Source organism: Saimiri boliviensis, chromosome 16 (genome assembly GCF_048565385.1).
Source record: "Saimiri boliviensis isolate mSaiBol1 chromosome 16, mSaiBol1.pri, whole genome shotgun sequence".
In the NCBI taxonomy this organism is placed as follows: Eukaryota; Metazoa; Chordata; class Mammalia; order Primates; family Cebidae; genus Saimiri; species Saimiri boliviensis.
This window is the reverse complement of record NC_133464.1, coordinates 66,630,923-66,648,118: the sequence shown is the minus strand read 5'-3', so window position 1 is coordinate 66,648,118 and position 17,196 is coordinate 66,630,923. Positions and strand designations below refer to the sequence as shown.

Here is a 17,196-nt window from a genome sequence, read left to right as displayed (position 1 = left end):
AGTGGATACAAAGTTAAGTCAAGTATGCATTTTCTCCTCAAGGGATTTGACCAGAAACTAAACCTAGACTCCTAAACTGGGAACTCCCCAGCAGTGGAAATCTGTCTGATTCACTTTTGAGAATGACTTGTAGGGCCAAGCACAGAAGGGGGTAGGTTACAGATACTTAGTAAATGCCTTTTCAAGGGTAGGTGAATGAAAGACTAAAGCATAGGTGTCATAAGAGAGATATGTGGATACAATGCTTGATTTCATAGGAATGATCCGTTGTTTCTTGTTTGGAAAATCAGAGAAAACTTTGTGAAAAGTTAATGAATGAGTTGAATGAGCCGAACATTGAGAAAAGGGAATAAAAAAAGGGAAGAATATGAGCTAAGTTAAAAAGATAAAATCTTAGGCAGAGGTAGCAAATTCACATGCTTAAGGGGGCCAGGCAGGTTGCATAAATGAGTGAGGGGATGACTGGGTTAAATGCTATTGTGTTGTATGAGTGATGATTGTAGCAAGATGAGAGAGTACTTGCTTTTCTAAAGGAGGCAGATCATTGGAATAAACCATTATTACCAGACATTTGAGTTTTCAAAAGAAACCAGAAAGAAAAAAACAGGTTTTCTAAAATGTGGGTTGTATCAAGGAAGAAAAATAAGGAAAGGTAGGTTGAGTTATGACTATAGATAGCTCCAAATGGCAAATTAAGGAATGTGGACCAAATTTGTAGACAGTTAGTTTTGTAGGAGTTGTGTGATCAGTGGAGGCCTTCAGGAGAATTAAGCCCAGAGCACTGTTTTTAAGAAAGGTAGAAACCAAACCTAGACTCCTAGACTGGCAACTCCTCAGCAGCGGAGATCCTGTAGAAGAGGACAAGCCCAGTTGAAAATGGATTACAGTGGGTAGTACTCTGGGAGTATAGAGGAGGAGATGGTAGCAGCAATAATAGTAATGATAGCTGAAATGTTTTGTGCGGGGCTTTATGCTAATGTCTTCAATGCGTGAATTCATTTAGTCTATATAATAACCCTAGGAGGTATAGATACTATTAATATTATAAGCCCCCTACTTGTAGATGAATAAATTGAGGCTTAAAGCACTGAAATAATTTGTGCAAGGTCACCTATTTAAGAAGTAGATGAATCCCAGAGGTACTCTGCTTTCTTGCGTCTGTGCTTCTAATCAGAATATTCTCTTTGTTTCTCTTTCCCCTTCAACTTTGCTAATTGTGTCACTCAAGTTCTAACTAGGAAAATATAACTTAAATAATATAAAACAAGGGAAATGTAATTCAAGGCATTGCTTTCATAGCTGTTGGAGTCGTTGAGAAACGAAACAGGATGGCAAAGCAATCCAGAGATTGGGAACAGTGAGGAACCAATATCACTCCTAGAGCTGTAGGGCCAAACGGAGGAGTTGGTGTTTTCAAAACCACTCTACATTAATTGAAACCATGGATGTCTGTAGGGGAGCTGGAGCCACTGCTGCTGCTGCAGCAGTTGCTAAAGGTGGAGAGGAAGGGGCGGTAATACCCTGGTTTCTTCCTTGTTTTCACTGTCCAGTCTTTCACCATTGCATCCCATTGGTCTGACTGTACTGGGAGCCAGCTGACACAAGAGCTTGTAGGATGTAGCTATTCTAACAGAACAGAAAATAGCCAAGGAATTGATTGGTGAATGCAGATAGGCCTGAGACCAACACATCTGATTTCAGCTATAAAGTAATTTGAATTCCCCTGTTACTGAGAAATTTGAAAGCAGCCTCCTAAAAGCAATGTTAGAAAACACTTTTTGAAATATTAAGTGTTCCCTTAATGCACAGAAGTCAGTTTAACCCACAGTGTAAGGGAAATAGAGTATTATTTTATGGAATACCATTTGCACTGTCTTAAGTCCTTCAAATATTATTTCCATGCTATTAGAGATGAAATAAATACTGTTGCCAGGCGTGGTGGCTCATACTTGTAATCCTGGAACTTAGGGAGGCCAAGGTGAGCAGATTACTTGAGGCCAGGAGTTTTAGACCAGCCTGGTCAATATGGTGAAACCCCATCTCTACTAAAAATATACAAAAATTAGCTGGGTGTGGTGGCACATGCCTGTAGTCCCAGCTACTTGGGAGGCTGAGGCAGGAGAATCCCTTGAACCCAGGAGGTAGAGGCTGCAGTGAGCCCAGGTCGTGCAACTGCACTCTAGCCTGGGTGACAGAGCAAGACTCTGTCTCAACAACAGCAACAAAAATAAATAAGTACCATTAGCTTTCAAGACTGGGTAATTTATAAAGAAAAGAGATTTAATTGGCTCACAGTCCCATAGGCTGTACAGGAAGCATGATGCTGGCATTTGATCAGCATCTGGAGAGAACTACAAAACTTGCAATCATGGCAGAAGACAAAGTGGGAGCCACCATTTCACATGGCCAGAGCAGGAGGAAGACAGAGAGACGGGGAGGTGCTGCATACTCCCAGACAACCTGATCTAACACAAATTCACTATCACAAGGATAGCACCAAGGGGATGGTACTAAACCGCTCATGAGACATTGCCTCCATGATCCAATCACCTCCCACCAGGCCCCACCTCCAACGTTGGGAATTAGATTGAAAGTGAGATTTGGTCAGGGACACAACTCCAAACTATATCAAGACAATATACTGAGATCCCATTTCTACAGAAAATTTTAAAACTTAGTCACTTATGGTGGCACATGCCGGTAGTTTTAGTTGTTTGTGAGGCTGAGGTGATAGGATCAGTTAAGCCCAGGAGTTCAAGGTTATAGTGAACTGTGATCATACCACTGCACTCCAGCCTGGGTGACAGAGCGAGATCCTATTTGGGAAGAAAAATAATAATAACAAACTAATATTGATACATTGTTATTAACCCGAGTCATATTTTATTCAGATTCTCATGCTTTTTAGTTGATGTCCTTTTTCTGTTCCAGGATGTCAACCAGGTACCACATACATTTAGTTTTCATGTTTCTTTCGGCTTCTTGTGGCTGTGAGAGTTTTTCAGACTTATTTTTGATGACCTTGACAGGTTTGAGGTATACTGTTTAGGTATTTTGTGGAATACCCCTCTATTGGAATTTCTTAGATGTTTTTCTCATGTTTGGACTGGAGTTGTAGGTTTTTGGGAGGAAGATCAGAAAGGTGAAGTGCCGGGCTGGGTGCAGTGGCTCATGCCTGTAATCCCAGCACTTTGGGGTGCCGAGGTGGGTGGATCACCTGAGGTCAGGAGTTTGAGACCAGCCTGGTCAACATGGTGAAACCCCATCTCTGCTGAAAATACAAAAATTAGGTGGGCATGTTGGTGCATGCCGGTAATCCCAGCTATTCAGGAGACTGAGGCAGGAGAATCGCTTGAACCTGGGAAGCAGAGGTTGCGTCGAGCTGAGTTAGTGCCATTGCACTGCAGCCTGGGCGACAAGAGCAAAACTCTGTCTCAAAAAAAAAAAAAAAAAAAAAATTCTGTGAAGTAGAAGCAGAAAAAAAAAAAAAGGTGAAGTGCCATTTTCATCACATCGCTTGAAGTGTACATACTATAAACATGTTTCTTGCAATTGATGTTGATCTAATCTGATGCAGTAGTATTTGTGAGTTAACTGTAAACTTTATTTGCATACTGTACTTTTTGCAAGAAAGTCACTTTGTGCAGCCCACATTTAAGTAGAGAGTTATGATCTCCATTCTTGAGTGTAGCATAATCTGTCAGATTATTTGGAATTCTTCTGCATGGGAGATTTGTCCTTATACTCACTCCCATTTATCATTTATTTAGTTTGGTTTCATGGATATTAATTTTATGCTTTGGATTTATAATCCAATACTGTATTTATGTTGTTGTCCGGCCTGTTTCATCTTTGGCTGTTGGGATCTCTTTTGTTGACTCTTATGTACTTTTGTCATATCCTCAACATTGTAGGGGATTTTTTGAGCACTTTCTTACTTTCTGGTACTGCATGGTACTCTAGGCTCATTTTGTGTATTTCCTGCCCCAGTCCTAAAATCAACCATTTCTCCAATGAGTTCTGTGTATATAACATTTTATCTCATGGGGAACTTCATTCTCGGTCATAACTTAAGATCCTAATCCATTTTTCTCCTCCCACCAAATCTTCCCCAATTCCTTTATCTTTTTTCCCTATATAGCTGATGAGGTAAGAGTAAAGATCCTTGTCTTGTTACATATGGCTGCTGCTTTCAGTCCATCAAGGACAGTAGAATTTTTCCCTGAAGCTTCAGTAAAGTACTTTTGTGTGTGTTTGGTTTGGGCATTATTTTTGTTTTTCAATATCTGGTGTTAGGGACTGCTAATGGAGGGAGGTTGGTGGTGGGGGGGATTGTGAAAGGAAGAGACTCATTAACTCTTCTGCATTTACCATTGTATTTCAAGTTTTTTTAATAGAATCTTAGTACAGGTCAGGTGAACAGAAAAGAACCTATCTCTGGGTATAAGGTAAAAAAAAATACATACATATATATGTATGTATTTTTTTTTTTTTTTTTTTTTTTGAGTTGGAGTTTCACTCTTGTTACCCAGGCTGGAGTGCAATGGCGCAATCTCGGCTCACCGCAACCTCCGCCTCCTGGGTTCAAGCAATTCTCCTGCCTCAGCCTCCCGAGTAGCTGGGACTACAGGCGTGCGCCACCATGCCCAGCTAATTTTTGTATTTTTAGTAGAGACGGGGTTTCACCATGTTGACCAGGGTGGTCTCGATCTCTTGACCTCTTGATCCACCGCCTTGGCCTCCCAAAGTGCTGGGATTACAGGTGTGAGCCATTGCACCCGGCAAGGTAAAATATTTATTGCATATTCCTTCCTCTAAAGAACTAAATGTGGTCTTCAAGAGAATGATTTTCACTTCCTTTTGGAATACCTAGAATTTAACAATCACCAACACACTGATAAAATGTTTTTATATCGTAGGCGTTAGAACTAAAGAGGAAACCAAGAGTGAAAGGAATGCTACTTTAAATAGCACTTCCCTCTCCCTCCCAATAATGCCTAGCTGCAGTGATGTTAAAGTTTAATTCAAAGACATTACTATATAGTACCTGACAGATTTTTTTTTAAGGTATTATGTGATTTTTGAATAATTACTGTATTGATTTGTAAATAATTTTTTTCAAAGTACCAATTTATTTTTAAACTTGCTTTTTATTTCTTTTGAGACAGGTTCTTGCTCTGTCTCCTAGGCTGGTGTACAGTGGTGTGATCATAGCTCACTGCAGTCTCAATTTCCCAGGCTGAAGTGATCTTCCTACTTCAGCTTCAGCTTCCCAAGATGCTGGGACCACAGGAGTGTGCCATCATGCCTGGCTTTTTTATTTTTATATTTTGTAGAGATGGAGTCTTGCTATGTTGCCCAGGCTGATTTTGAACTTCTGGGCTCAAGGGATTCTCCCACCTCTGCTTCGCAAAGTGCTGGGATTACGTGCATAAGTCACTGTGCCCAGTCCAAAGTATCAATTTTACATTTTAAAAATTGGATTCTAAAAATCTGCCTTCTTATCTGAAGACTTTTTCAGATTCCATTTTATTTTGTTACTTTTTTTTTTTAACTGTGATTGGACAAAATGTTTTTCCAATTTTTTGGGGGAGGGTGTGACAGACTCTCATTGTCATGCAGGCTGGAGTGTAGTGATATAATCTTAGCTCACTGCAACTTCCACCTCCCAGGCTGTACTCACACCTCAGTCCTCCCATCTCAGCCTCCCGAGTAGCTGGGACTACAGGCAGCATCACCACACCAAGTGCAGCCCTCAGCAGAGAGGAGACCTGGACTGGGTAGCTCCTATCTACAGACAGGTTATTCTGATGAGTGAGTGAGTCTGGCTGAGTCTGCAGGTTTTTATGTGCTCAGAATGTAGGAAGTGCATGTTGATTGGTCCATGAGTGGCCATGGGCAGCCCTGGAAAAAGCACCATCCAACTGGCTGATTGGTCATCAATGAACTTCTCAATCCAGTTGGTGGACTTCATCCAGAACCGGCAAGCTGGCCCATAGGCTTTAGGCTGGTCCTAGCTTGAAGGAGGAGTCCCACCAGGAACTCACCCTTTCCTGCCCAGGAACCTGTCAACTTCGCACTGCCATTAACATGCCCTTCATGTCACCCTGGCTGTCAGTGCTGCAGGGAGCCCACAGGCCCACACCAAGCTGCCCTCAGTCCCCTGTCAGACTTCCCTCAGGCTTGTCGGTGGCCAAAGTCTGGAGGGGGCTGAAGGGGCAGGGAGCAGGCCGTCCTGAGTGCATGCACACCCAGCTGGGTTGAGACAGTGCCTGAGCTTAGCCACAACTTTGTCCCACAGTGGAGTGGATGCTGGGAGTGGGGAGAGGCCAAGAAGCATGAGCAGGCACTTCAAAGCCTGTAGAGGCAGGGGGCTTCCTGGGTTCCTGAGAGTGTGGCTGGGTGGCTGCAGCTGTGCCGGGGAGCACTTGGCTCCTGCCCAGCCAGCTTGGTAGGTGGTGGGCCTTCCACTCGTTCCCAGCTCCTGGAAGCTTAGCTGAATGCACAGCCCCCACAGTGCCTCCCCTTCTGCAGCCAGCTCCACACAGTGCTGTGGTGGCCACTCCAGAAGGGCCGTAGCAGCCATGCCTTAAAGTAGGATTGGTTGCCGTAAGAGAGTAAAAGTAGCTTTCATTAAAGGGGATGATTTCTCAAGCAAGAATAAATAAGCAAAGCTACAAAATGTTGCAGATAAGGTGTACATCGGATATAAGCTGAAAAAGAGAGTTTGAGGCGTTCTTGCTGGAAACTTCAAAGTCAGTATAATAAAAACTTGTTGGAGTACTTGATAGGACAGAGGCCAGCTAGAGACACAGTGGGATCATTTTTATGATCAGGGTGCAGATTTAAGTGCAAGGATAAAAAGAGAGACACCAAAGATCAGTGTACTAGTTCTTATTGAAGAATGCCAGGAAGAATTCATTTTTAAAGTTTATTTTAAAGTAGACAGGTCAGAGGGTTTTTCTGTCTTCTGAAGTTAAAACTTGTTAAACCCATCTCACAAGGTGGGATATTCCTAAGATTTTTCTTTTTTTGATAACTTTCATTTTTTCCCCCTGATTTTAAAAAGAAACGATTATGTAATATTATATAGTAATTGTAATAGCTACCATTTGTTAAATGTTTATCCTGTGTCAAATATACTAGTTTATGTAATGAATGCCCTAACTTATTTTGGAATTAAGTATAATCATCATCCTCATTTTACACATGAAGGAACACACAGAGGTCTTGTGACTTGGGCGGGTCATGAAGCTGACAAGGAGCCAAAACTCAAACCATATTTCTTTGATTCTAGTCTAATGATCCCAAGACTTTGTTTTAATGAAAGCATTCTTTTTTTGTAGCCTGCTTTTATTCTGTACTTAATGTATGGTTGCTAAACATTCGTCGATAATGTATTTAATTGTTGATTCATATTTTACATGTGCCTTAATTTATTTAATTATTCCCTCATTGTTGAGTAGTCAGATTGTTTCCAATATTTTGTATTACAAATAAAACATGGTGATGAATTTTTATTAAATATTTTTATGGATTTTTCTGATTATTTTCTTAGGATAATTTTTTTGAATCGTAGTTACTCAGCCTAAAAACATTAGTATATTTAAAGTTATTGATTCCTGTGACCAAAGTAACCTCAAGACACATTGTCCCAATTTGCATTCCTAGCATAAGGAGATTGTTCACTGAACCATTTTTTTGACAATTTGTAAGACTTGGTGAAAATGTTATACCTCTCATTATTAACAGGCTGTGTACTGGAGGTATGGCAGATTGTCACATGGCCCCATCCAGAAGAAAAGCTGAAGGAGGACTAGTAATGCCACTTTCATACTCATCAAACTCATCAAAATTTTTTTTTTTTTTTTGAGACGGAGTTTCGCTCTTGTTACCCAGGCTGGAGTGCAATGGCGCGATCTCGGCTCACCGCAACCTCCGCCTCCTGGGTTCAGGCAATTCTCCTGCCTCAGCCTCCTGAGTAGCTGGGATTACAGGCACGCGCCACCATGCCCAGCTGATTTTTTGTATTTTTAGTAGAGACGGGGTTTCACCCTGTTGACCAGGTTGGTCTCGATCTCTCGACCTTGTGATCCACCCGCCTCGGCCTCCCAAAGTGCTGGGATTACAGGCTTGAGCAAAATTTTTATATTAAATATAGGAGTATTGAAAATACAACTGAGGGGAAAGAGACCAAAGATAAAATTTCATGAAATAAAGAATTATGAGGAGTAAGGACACCAAGGCCTGGTGCTAGGATCTAGCTTGAGGTTAGATAATAAAAATGACACTGTATTCTCTAGGAAATTTAAAAACCTACTTAGTAATAAGTTGTACAAGACTATATACTTTTTTTGCGAATGGGCAGATGGGGTGTTTTGTTGAGTGTGAGCTCACACTGGAAAAAATCTGTGAGTAATTTTTATAATCCTTTAAAGGGATTGTGGGAGTGACTTAAGATTGTTGCTTAAAGGCATGAGCTCTGTTCTGGAATTCAAATACCTGGGCTCTAGTCCAGTGCAGACACTGATAATTGTGCTGCAATTTGCAAGTCAGGTAACTTCTCAGGCCCTCAGTGTCTTCCTTAATTCTATGATTCTGTCATGTTGACTTAATTTATTATTACCCTCGGAAATGTCAACAAAACATCCTGTGGAAACTATTGAAAATGCCCCAGAAACATCTTTTTGTATAAAATTATAGTGTTTCATACCTAGAAGTCTTTGTGTCCTTTTGCTTGTACTTTCCATGCAATCAAACAAAAATGAAAAATTTCCATAAAGGGACAAGAAGTAAATTTATTGAGGGGAGAAGTGTGTGATTGAGTGTGTAGGAGTCAGGGGGTGGGGGCACCAAAGGAAGGCTAATTTGAGGACATAGGCAAAATCGTTCAGAACTTATTTCAGGAATTTAGAAACTCATTGACCAAAAAATTTTAATAAAATTTCAGTACAATAATAAAATGATAAAAAGATGTTGGTTGGGTGAAAAAGATCCTTTCCTTCAAGTTTTAGAAAACAGAACTAAGGATACAGTTTAAACTTGAAAGAAATAAATTTGGCTGGGTGTGGTGGCTCACATCTGTAATCCCAGCAATTTGGGAGGCTGAAGCAGGTGGATCACCTGAGGTCAGGAGTTCGAGACCAGCCTGACCAATATGGTAAAACCCTATTTCTACTAAAAATATAAAAATTAGCCAGGTGCAGTGGCATGCTCCTGTAGTCCTAGCTACTCGGGAGACTGAGACAGGAAAATTGCTTATACCTAGGAGGCTGAGGTTTCAGTGAGCTGAGATCACACCACTCCACTCCATCCCGGGCAACAGAGCGAGATTCCATCTAAAATAAATAAATAAATAGACAGACAGACAGACAGACAGACAGATAGACAGATAGATAAATTTAGGACTAGTGAATTAAATAGCAGGGATGAGCAAGTTAAAGAATCTCACTCCTAGACCCGAATGAACCTTGAGGAATCCAGAAGACTGAACTTTTGAGAGCAGCTGTATCTGAAGCTTCAGACTTAAAAACAATTGTCAGAAGTTGCATTACTAGACTTGACATATGTGCCAGCCATCAAGAGCCACAAAGCAAAGATATAGAGCCTACTATAGTTCTTTCTTCCTAATAAATTCTTTTCAAATGCTGAAGCCTTTTACAAATATTTTTTATGGCTTATTTTCTAACTAGAATTTGGTTTTGGCTTTGAAATTTTTGTCCCTTTTTGGCTTACCTGTTTCTGTAACCATAAACAGGTAATCTTGAAATGACTCCATAATGTTAAATAGATGGAAGTTGACTTTACATTTTACAGGTTGTCTGGTCTAATCTGTATTTAAAGTATTCTGCAGGCCTAGTCTGTTTTTAACATATTCTGTGGTTATGTAACATATTTTGTAAATGTTCCCTGCCTCCCAACACACACACAGACTCGATTGCAATAACATAAGGTAACAGTGAGTTGAGGGCGGAATCTGAGTCGGAATTCACCATCTAACCGTGGTTCTCTACCTATATCCTCATGTTTCCCTTCTTGGCCTAACCTTGAACCTGTGCTTCAGTTTTAACTGTACTTTTCTAAGAAGCAGTCTGTGATCCAGAAGCAGAGGACTCAGCCAGCTGGCCAGCTGTCTGTTTTACCATCTCTCCATGAATACATCCATGCAGTCAATTAATTGCCAGCCTTTATTTAGCCTTTACTATGTATTGGGAATACAAAGGTGAATGAAGCCTGTCTCTTGCTCTCTAGAGGTTCATAGCATGGTGAGGGAGGGAAGTTTTGAAGTGTGGCCCAGGATTACAATGGAGCAATAAGCTGGGAAGTAGCCAGGTGGTGGTATCTAAATAGGTAAGACCGTAACACTGACATTGACTTCTTTCATGGTGGATTTTTACTTAATCCTGCTGCCTGTCTTAGTAGGTCCCCTCTTATCTGTGGGATAGATGTTCCAAGACCACCAGTGGATGCCTGAAACTGTGGTTAGTACTGAACCCTACATACAAAGTATTTTTTTCCTATAGTACTGAACCCTTCATATACAATTGTTTTTCTTATATACACTTAATTTAGTTTATAAATTAGGTACAATAAGAAATTAACCACAGTAACATAATACAGTGGAACAGTAATAACAGTATACTGTAATAACAGTTATGTGAATATGATCTCTCTTTCTCTGGAAATAAGTTATTGCATTGTAACTGTGGAAAGCAAAACTAAGAGGACTGCTAGAGTTTCATTTCTTCTTCTTATTTAGGAGCTGAGAAGCAATATATAGTAGGTACTCTCCTGTGTTAGGGACAGGGATCAGTCATAACATCTTTAGTTGAAGGGTGGTGAAACAGAAGGGCAGGAATGCATTAAGAGTCAACTAGGATGGGGGAATATGACTCAGATGTCCCAGCTCCCAGCTGAAAGCCAGCAAATTCAAAAGAGGGAGAGCTTATTTCGAGAAAAAAAGTCATGGTACCACATAGGGTAGGGACCAGCTCAACAGAGAAAATGTGTAAGACTAGATGCTAGTTTCTTAACGCTTATATCCCAACAGGTTCTTCTTGCTGCACAGATAAAGTCAGTACATTGAGAGTGGTGTTCAGTAGAGAAAGAGTTTAATTATTACAAGGCCAGCTGAGTGGGAGGACGGATGTTTCTCAAATTTGCCTCTCCAAGAGCTCAAAGGCTAGGGTTTTTAAGGTTAGTTAGATGGGCAGGAGGGCCAGGGAGTGGACGCTGCTGATAGATTGGGTGGTGGTGAAATCATAGGAGTGTCAGAAATCTCTTTGCGTGCTGAGTCAGTTTCTGGGTGGGGGTTATAGGAGCTGTGGAGTCAGTTCCTTGGTAAGAGTCATGGATCCAGGTGAAGACCAGTCTTAGATCTTACAATAGTGATATTATCTATAGAAGCAATTGGGGAAGTTTATAAATCTTGTGACCTCTGGCCACAGCCACATGACTCCTGAGCAGTAAGTAGGCCAGGGAACAATGGCTGGTTATCACTTAACTGTGGGTAGGTTTTAGCAGAATTCATGCCCCTCCCATAATTCTAACCTGGTAGCCTTTCATTAGTTTACAAAGGTGGTTTCAGTCCCTGAACAAGGAGGGGATTAGTTTCAGGAAGGGACTATTATCCTTCTTACTTTAAACTATAAATTCCTCTCATAGTTAGCTTGGCCCACACCCAGTAAAGGAGGACAGTTAGCTTGTAGGTTAGAAGCAAGTGGAGTCAGCTGTGTTAGATTTCTCTCACTGTTATAATTTTGCAAAGGTGTCTTCATTAATAGCGGCCTCTGATTAAATACCCTCTGAAACCATTTTCCAGCCTCTCACTTCCACCACCTTCTGTCAACACTGACTTATGAAATTGTAATAAAGAAGTAAAAATGTAATTTTCACCTCTCAAGTTAAATCTAGTGTCAAAAGTCAAAAAAAAAAAAATTAAGTTTGCCTGGGCGAGGTGGCTCACACCTGTAATCCTAGCACTTAGGGAGGCCAGGGTGGGCGGATCATGAGGTCAGGAGATTGAGACCATCATGGCTAACACGGTGAAACCCAGTCTCTAATAAAATACAAAAAATTAGCCGGTTGTGGTGGCACATGCCTGTGGAACCAGCTACTTGGGAGGCTGAGGCAGGGGAATCCCTTGAACCCAGAAAGGGGAGGTTGCAGTGAACCGAGATCACACAACTGCATTCCAGCCTGGGCAAGAAAGTGAGACTCTTGTCTCCAAAAACAACAACAAAAAAATAATAATAATAACAACTAATAAGTTTCGAAGGTCATACGTTTTGTTTTGAGATTGAGATGAGAATCAATTTGTAACCTTTGTAAGGTCATTTTATTGATCTGTATCTCTATGCCTAGTGCAGTGCCTAGCCTGTAGTGGGCATGCAAATTAAATATTTAAATATTGAATTAATTTGTGAATAATGAATTAAGGGGATACCAAAAGCATTAATTTCTGAAACGGAACAGAAATTTGTGTCAGTCAGGGTTCTCTAGAGAAATAGAACCAAGTGGTATGTATGCATGTATGTATGTACAGATTGGATATCCCTTATCTGAAATGCTTGGGACCAGAAATATTTCAGATTTTGGGTTATTCTGGATTTTGGAATGTTTGCATATACGAAATGAAGTATCTTGGGGATGAGACCCAAGTCTAAACATGAAACTCATTTATGTTTAATAGACACCATATACACATAGCTGAAAGGCAATTTTATACAGTTTGTTTATTTAATTGTTTATTTATTTAGAGATAGAGCCCCACTCTGTCATCCAGGCTGGAGTGCAGTGGCTCGGTCATCGCTCCCTCTAGCCTTGACCTCCCTGGACTCAGATGATCTTTCCACTTCAGCCCCCTCACCCTTCCAACTGAGTCGCTGGGACTACTGCCATGCACCACTATGCCCGGCTAATGTTTGTAATTTTGGTAGAGATGAGGTTTTGTTATGTTGCCTAGGCTGGAATTTTTTACAATATTTTCAATAATTTTTTGCATGAAACAAAGTTTGTATACATTGAACTATCCGAAAGCCAAGGGTTCTATCTTAGCTACCCATGTGAATAATTTGTGATGTCACATTGATGCTCAAAAAAGTTTGAGCATTTCAGATATCAAATTTTTAGAATGGGGATGTTCAACCTTTGTCTGTTTATTTCAGGGAATTTGTTTACATGGTGGTGTAGCTGGCAAGTCTAAAATTCGTAGGGCAGGCCCACAGTCTGAGAGTTTTCAGATACGATGAGATTCTTGAGGCAGAATTTCTTCTTCTTCAGAGAAACTTCAATTTTGTTCTTAAATCTTTGTAAATGATTGGTCCAAATAAATTAGCTAACATAGATTATCAAATATAAACTCCATATATATTAGCCACATCTCCAAAATACCTTCACAGCAACCCCAAGATCAGTATTTAACTAACTGGGTAATCATAATATAGCAGGTTAACACATAAAATTAACTGTCACCATGTACCTGGGTTCAAGGTATGCAATCTGGTTTAGCAAGCCTGTGATGGATTCAGGGGCTCCAAGTGCTCTCCAGGCTGCCAGGAAATGGTTGATGACTGGGGCAAGATTTCTGACCCATCACATTTATTCACATTTTGGTTTAATATGAACAAAGCTGCTTTTTAAAATTTTTTTTTATTTTTTAAAAGGTAGCCTTGCCCTGTTGCCCAGGCTGGAGTGCAGTGGCATGATCTTGGCTCACCGCAACCTCCGCCTCCCAGGTTCAAGTAATTCTCCCACTTCAGCTTCCCCAGTAGCTGAGACTACAGGTATGTACCACCGTGCCTGGCTAATTTTTGTATTTTTAGTAGAGACAGGGTTTTACCATATTGGCCAGACTGGTCTTGATCTCCTGACCTCTGTTGATCCACCCGCCTTGGCCTCCCAAAGTGCTGGGATTACAGGCGTGAGCCACCATATCCGACCTTAAAAGCTTCTTATGTTATGAGAAGGCAGAGCCACAACTCACACCATTATTTTGAGTAAATGCAAAAGTACTTAAAAGATCATTCTTTTAATTATTTATTTATTTATCCTAGACCTTTCTGACAGTGTGAAAAAGATTATTCTTAAAAAATCATTATCTATAGTGAAGATTTAAGTTTGAGGAGTTTTTTGTTAATTATACTGGGGAGTGGAGTAACATTCATTTGGGATAAGCCTAAGAGTTTTGTTTCTTAACATGTTTGGCTTTTGATTTAGTGTTGTTGTTTTGCTCTTTATTTATTCATTAGTCTTGCTATAGATATTAATGCTTGCCTGTGGTTTAAGAGAAATTAAGTGACTTACAAACAAAGCAAATAGAAATGTAGTTGGCTTTGCCTTTCTTTTTTGCTTAATTTAAGGCTTTCAGGGGAATTGATGTTTTGGGAGGAGTTCAAATGTATTTCCTTTTTGCAATGGAACAGTAATGGTAAGGGTAGGGTATATTAATGTAGACTGGTTCAATTTAGATATCAAAGTCTGAAATTTATATTGGCTTGAAGATTTTAGGGCAGGATAGTTGTAAAAATTCTCTTGTTAATGTCATTTTATCGTCTGACACTTTTTCTTGAATGTAAATTTTCCTCCGCTCCTTATTCTGATCTGCATGGATAATTCCTCTCTTTCCCAAATTATACTGATTTGCCAGCAGACTTTCTTGTTCCCTCTTGTGGGTCAAGATGGCCAGGGGGAGACCTATGTTAATTCTAGCTAAATAATTAAAAGGTTGCTTGGCTCAGAGTATGCTGAAGTTTATACACCTAACTAAACTATGTTATTGGTGCAGTTAATTAGAAATGAAGCAGCAACAGGAGGCCTAAGGTAAAGACCATCCAGGAGCTCGATAACACCGGGGAACACCTCGGGGCGGTTGCAGAGCAGGGAATACTGCTCTGGTCCCATGAATGCCTTCTCAACATGGAGAGTGTATGAGGGCCTCCTAAAGAGGTCTCAGGCAAAGATCTCCGAGAAGGAAGGCAACCTCTGCTCACAAGATCCAGGAGGGTCTTTGCAGATGGGAGCTGCCCAGGAGAAAAGCCTTGCAGGGCAGAGATCACGGAACACCTCAGGCTCTGCCTAGGTTCTCAGAATATGGAGTGATTTTAATTACTCTATGTCAGGTGTCCCCAAACTACGGCCCGCGGGCCGCATGCCCCCTGAGGCCATTTATCCCCCCCCCCCCCCCCCCCCCCCCCCCGCCGTACTTCAGGAAGGGGCACCTCTTTCTTTGGTGGTCAGTGAGAGGAGCACAGTATGTGGCGGCCCTCCAGTGGTCTGAGGGACAGTGAACTGGCCCACTGCGTAAAAAGTTTGGGGACGCCTGCTCTATGTTCTCAATGCTCGGGAGATAAAAGCCCCTGGATGCATTGGGTATGGTCAGGCCTGGTGGCTTCTAATCCGCTCTACTTCTGATGCAGCCACACCCTGATAGCAATGGATGATAAACTCAGAGTACTAGTTTAACATGTCTTAGAAGGATCTCAAATGCTGTCAAATACTCAGAGCACTAGTTTGCAGGTCTTAGAAAGATCTTAAGTGCTCTCTACCCCTTCACCCTCCCCTTCCACACTCATAAGATCAATGAAATTATAGACGTAATAAAAGTGTTTGGAGCCTTAGCTTGGGGTCAACGCTTGCTTTGGTCCCCTGGACCCATGCTGTAAATTCTATTCTTGTATTTCTGTCTTTATTTCCTTTTCTCAATCCCTTGGCACCACAGGGACTAAGGGCACCCACTTACGGGGTTGGGCTGGTTCCCAACACCTCTCTTTTTTCTCCTTTCTACTTGCTGTTGTTTAAATTCAAAGAGTTTTCTTTGTGGAAATTGAACCTAATAGTAAGACAGTATAAGCACCGAGTTCAGCAGAAAGTGATTTGCTTGTGATTAAGCCTTGGGAATTAAGTCACTGCAAGGTAACGAAAGAATGAATGTTTTCGAAACATCAGGCCCATTCTTCTTTTCCGTTAGTAGATGAGACCTCCCTATCTTTACCCTCTAAGTGTTAGGGATTCTCATACTGCTTTGCTTAGGTTTTATTTATCATACTCATCATGGCATATTGTTAGAAAATAAGTCCAAAAGAGAGTTCATGACATCCCCTTTCTTTGCCTCAGATATCTCCCAGCCCTTGCAGCAAAGGCAGTTTCATTCTTTCAGTTGTGCAAGACAATTACCTTGACTCTTCTCTTATACTTTTAGTTGTTCAAGACAGTAACCTTGACTCCATATCCAGTCTCTCAGCAAATCCTATTGGCCTTACTTCCAAAATCTGTCTAGTATCTCACCACTTTCCTCATTTCCATCATTAATCACTCTAGTCCAAGTGACCATTATCTCTTTCATGGATTATTTAATAGAATTAGAACTCATCCCCATGCCTCTGCTTTTGGTCCTTTACAGTCTATTCTCAACATGACAAGTAGAAGGATCCTTAGAATTTTAAGTGAGATAGTCTTAGGCCTCTGCTCAAACAATTATGTATTGTATCGCTCAGAGAAAATCTAGTCTCTATGTTGATCGTATAAGGCCCAGCACGTTCTGTTCTCCTTGTGACCTGTCTGACCTTACTGCCTATTTTTTTTGCTCTCTCTCCCTGCTGTAGGCACACTGGCCTTCTCGCTATTCCTCAGGCACACTGGCACCACCTGTGCTTTACGGCCTTTAAACTTGTTCCCATTGCTAGCCGAAAATGTAAGGAATCCTTTTGCTTTTTTTCCCAAAAGTCCTTTTTCAGCGAAGCTTGCCCAATTCACTTTAAATTTATTGCTCTCACCATGTAAACACACACCTAATTCTTCACCTGCTTAATTTCTTTTCCATAGCACATATCACTGTGTAAAATAATTATATATTTTTCTTTTTTATACTGTTTGTTGTCTGTCTCTCACTAAAATGTACTGCATGGGGATAGTGATTTTGTCTGATATATCCCTAGGGCTTAACATCATGACTGGCACATAGTAAACACTCACTGAGTATTTATTGAATTAATTAATGAGACAGTCAGAGATGGGAAGTAGCCTTCAAATGGCTGTTTGCTAAATTACGTAACCTTTTCATTGGAAGTTTATTTTCTTTAATGTTTGTTTAACAAATTAGTTATTCCTTCATGTTTTCCACATAACCTGTGGATAGTCTTCATTTTTATTTATTTATTTATTTTTTGGTAAGGAAATATACCTGACAAGGTCCTAACT

At 40.7% G+C, this 17,196-nt stretch overlaps 1 protein-coding gene across 4 annotated transcripts in view; it reads left to right on the top strand.

Moving 5' to 3' along the window:
• Positions 1–17,196, top strand: part of DNAJC15 (DnaJ heat shock protein family (Hsp40) member C15) — a 100,354-nt gene that overhangs the window by 11,322 nt on the left and 71,836 nt on the right. For 3 of the 4 annotated variants that reach the window (XM_074387777.1, XM_074387778.1, XM_074387779.1), the window contains exons 2-3: positions 13,665–13,784; positions 16,602–16,690. The exons of the other annotated variant lie outside the window; for it this stretch is intronic. In XM_074387777.1, coding sequence (XP_074243878.1) covers positions 13,703–13,784; positions 16,602–16,690 — 171 coding nt within the window. In that variant the 5' untranslated portion in view covers positions 13,665–13,702. The remainder of the gene's footprint in view (positions 1–13,664; positions 13,785–16,601; positions 16,691–17,196) is intronic. 4 annotated transcript variants of the gene reach the window in all.